Source organism: Penaeus japonicus, unplaced genomic scaffold (assembly GCF_977035675.1).
Source record: "Penaeus japonicus unplaced genomic scaffold, GWHDUDI00000001_assembly GWHDUDI00000039, whole genome shotgun sequence".
Classification (NCBI taxonomy): Eukaryota; Metazoa; Arthropoda; class Malacostraca; order Decapoda; family Penaeidae; genus Penaeus; species Penaeus japonicus.
In genome coordinates this window covers 6,625,591-6,629,672 of record NW_028234441.1, presented here as the reverse complement: position 1 = coordinate 6,629,672, position 4,082 = coordinate 6,625,591, and the positions used below count along the sequence as shown (strand labels likewise).

The 4,082-nt window shown below is 36.6% G+C and overlaps 1 protein-coding gene across 1 annotated transcript; it reads left to right on the top strand.

Annotated features, from left to right (window-relative positions):
- Positions 1–3,032: 3,032 nt before the first annotated feature.
- LOC147466960 (uncharacterized) lies at positions 3,033–3,704 on the top strand. Its single transcript, XM_086533525.1, has 3 exons — positions 3,033–3,251; positions 3,295–3,419; positions 3,524–3,704. Exons 1-3 carry the CDS (start codon positions 3,033–3,035, stop codon positions 3,702–3,704), a joined length of 525 nt encoding a protein of 174 aa, XP_086389651.1.
- Positions 3,705–4,082: the final 378 nt, after the last annotated feature.

The window sequence follows — 4,082 nt, the reverse complement described above, 5'->3', positions numbered from 1 at the left end:
ATTATATAATAAATGAGTGTGTCGTGATACAAACAAATATAACTATAACTATCAATATAAAAATATATAATATATATATATATATATATACAAACATACATACATACAATACATAATAAATAAATTATATCTGGATTAAATCTATATACAAATAAATATGAATATACATAAATATATATATATGTAAATATGTACTATATATAAATTTTATTTATAAATATATATATTACAATATACTATATGTATATATATTATTATAAATAATATATAGAATATATTACTTAAATATCTATAATCATATATATATGAAATATGTATATATATATATAAAATCAAATATCAATAAATATTATTACCATAAAATATAAATAATATACTGAAAAAAGATTATAATAACTTATAGATAAATATTAAAAAAAATTATATGAATATTATATATATAAATATCTACAATATATAAATAATATATATTAATATATATCTATGAATAGTATATATATATATATATAAATGAATACTATATATATCAATATATATAAAAATATATATATAATATATATGAAAATATATATTATTATATAGAATATAAATGTTATATCATATTAAATATACTATATATTAAATAATATAAATCTCATATAAATATATATAGCTTCATAAATAAAAATATGATAATGCAAAAGATATTATATACTATATATAACCTCATATTATAATTACATTAAATATATATAATATAAAAAATAATATATATAAAAATATATAATATATAATATATATCAAAAAAAAATATTAATATATTAACTAAAATATATATATAAATAAAATTATAATATAATATATAAATATCTATAACTCTAAATATAAAATTGATACTATAATCAGTATAATTGATATATAAATATATGTATATAAATAAATATTAAAAAAATTATTATATAAATATATGTATAAGTAAAATTTAAATATATAAATAAAATAATATATATAAGATATATATAAAATTTATATAATATAATATATATAAATATATATATAAATATATACATATAATATATATAACCATATAAATATATATATATATAAATAACTATAATCAATATATAAATATTTAATATAGTATATAAAATATATATATAAAAAATTATATATTATAAAAATATCTATCATAAATATATATATAAATATTATATATAAAAAAATATATAACTATAATATATATATATCAATATATTAATAAATATATAATAACAATAAATATATAAATAATAATATCAAATAAATTATATATCAAAAAATAAACTTATATATATATATATATATGAATGTATATATATGTATATATATATAAATATATATATATAAATATATATATATATTGTAGCAGACGGTGATCGCATCCCGTTGCACCACCGCATTGGTCAATTAGGGAACACCACCAGCCAATGAGAACACAGATCAAACAGCAGGTCGCGAGAGTAAACACGACGCCCGGGCTTAAAAGACAGGAGATCACAAGAAAACGGCAGTAAACTCCTGACCTAATACCGCCACACGAAACCTCCACGACAACCCACCATACCAACATATATTCAGTGCTTAATTGATAAACAAGAAAACCATCATGGCCTTTCTGTTACGAACCAACAAATGGTAACTCGAAGATAGTGAAACAAAGGTAGTGATATACAGTGCAACTAATGTAGTGAAGTACAGTGTAATGTGAAATAAAAGCAGTGATACAGTGACAAAAACTATCAGTGTGAATGTAGAAACCTCTTCTCCGCACAGTGTGACCTCACCTCATTCCCTCCCTCCCTCGCTTTTTCACACATTCTCCCCCATACACCATGACACCTCCCATCACACACAGTACTATCCCAGCACTACAAGCCCTCTTACCTCTTCCAGAGTGCAACATGAATGACCTCAAAGCCTGGTTTATACAGGTCGAAATGGTGTTCCAATCAAGAGGCATATCATCCCCAGAGGAACAATACTGCTAACTTATACAACGCCTTCCCTCAGACCTCATGACCTCCATGATGGACGTGCTCGAGAATCCGCTTATAATTATGTAACTAGCCCCTTCACAGTTACTCCACCGCTAACACCGTACTAACACCGACAAGGAAAGGACAGTGCCAGAGGGGCATCGAATGGACCGACCCAACTATCGTGGCATTCGAAAACTGCAGGGCCACCCCGGCCACAGCCTCCTCCCTCATCCACCCACGCCTAGAGGACTGATCCCTACAGTGTCATCGTCGACGCTTGGACACGGCTCGGGGTGCCGTCCGCAGCGCAGCCCGTCAAACGTACAAGACTGCCCCCTTGGATCCTTCTCATAAGATACTTACAACCGAGAGAACGTAGAAGTGATCGGCATTTCGGTAGGGAGCTTTAGCTGCATATCTGCCATAAAGCATATCCGAGTGGAGGAAAAGGTCGGCAGCTTCCATATCGTCACCGGGACCCATAAGCCCCTCATTTACCACGTTAAGATCTAGGGCGCCAGGCGCCACAAGGCTACTAAGCCTGAGGGTTTGCGAGTCACACCTAGATTTCACACAACATTAGGCGCACACTCCAACATTCGCCATAATCAAGGCTATGCTTCCGTTCGCTGAGAACCCAAGCTCGCGGATGACGCTCTCCCGGATAGTGGTCACAAACACCACCTGGGCAGGAGAAATTTTTTTAACCTCTGATCGACTACACACAGAGCACCCGCAAGGACAACCGCTCACACACCTAGGCTCCGCCCGATTCCCGTCCTCGTCCGCCCTCCTCCTTCAGACCCAGCCCCTCCCCCACGCCAGCTAACATTCATAAGTCGAAGTGTGATACACGAGCCCACCCCACGGCCATAATCCCACATCCCTCAGAAAGAAGAAATTCTTCAACGCTTTCCCTCAGCCACCGCGGAACCTAATGCCATTGCCATAGTCTCATCACCAGCAAGGTCGTTGTGGCCTGGCATTAACTTTTCCGACGTCAGGCATAATCGAAGGGTAAAAAATGGAGAGCCCATGTTTACCTGCCTGCAATGCCAGCGATCAAAAGTAACACACCACACAAGATCACCTGCTGCTACTTTCCCTCTCCCCAGCAGATGCTTCCAGCACATCCACCTGGACATCGTGGGACCACTCCCGACGGATCAGTCATTCCCTTACGTCCTCACGATGATAGACCGCTTCACCAGGTGGCCGGAGGCAGTGCCACTGAGGGACATAACAGCAGATTCGGTGGCAAAAGCTTTCATCTCTACATGAGTATGTTGTTTTGGAGCCCCCGACACCATCACAACTGACAGAGGCCCCCAGTTCGAGTCTGGCCTTTTCAATCGCCTCACCTGCACTCTCGGTTCTCGTCGCATCTGCACTACCGCGTACCACCCGCAAGCGAATGGGATGGTAAAGCGCCTCCACTGCCAGCGGAAAACCCTTCTCACTAGAACCATTAGGGAATAGGCTGTGCCCTACGACCACTTCCAAACTCGCTCTCCTATAACCATCAGGAGGACTTCTTTCAAGCAAGACTTGGAGTGCACAGCAGCCGAACTGGTCTACGGCACGAGTCTCTCCCTGCTAGCGGATTTCGTCACGCCACCGCAGGGTTCGGACGACCCCAGAGCTTTCGTCAGAGTTGAGGACCCACATGGAGACTGCACAAGCAAGACCTCCCAGAGCAACGCATAACAGCAGCATCTACGTGCCACGAGACTTACAGGACTGCTCTCACGTATTGCTGAGGAATGAGACAAAGCTGCCCCTGAACCAAAAGTATGATGGTCCTTTCAAGGTCATTGTACACACCGACAAGACCCTCACTATCGACACACCACACGGACCGTCCACCATCTCCATCGACAGAGTAAAATCCGCTTACATAGAGCATGCCACTCTCTAAAACCCAGCAGGGTCCACGATGCTTTCTCCCTGTAAGTACCACCCCCCAACAACCCCCTTTTTTTTTTTATTCCCCTACAAACTGGGGGGAAAAAGTATTACTTGAGGGTGGGTGCTGGGGAAGTTATGGGGTTTAAATGTGGAGTATATGTACTGTGGACACATATA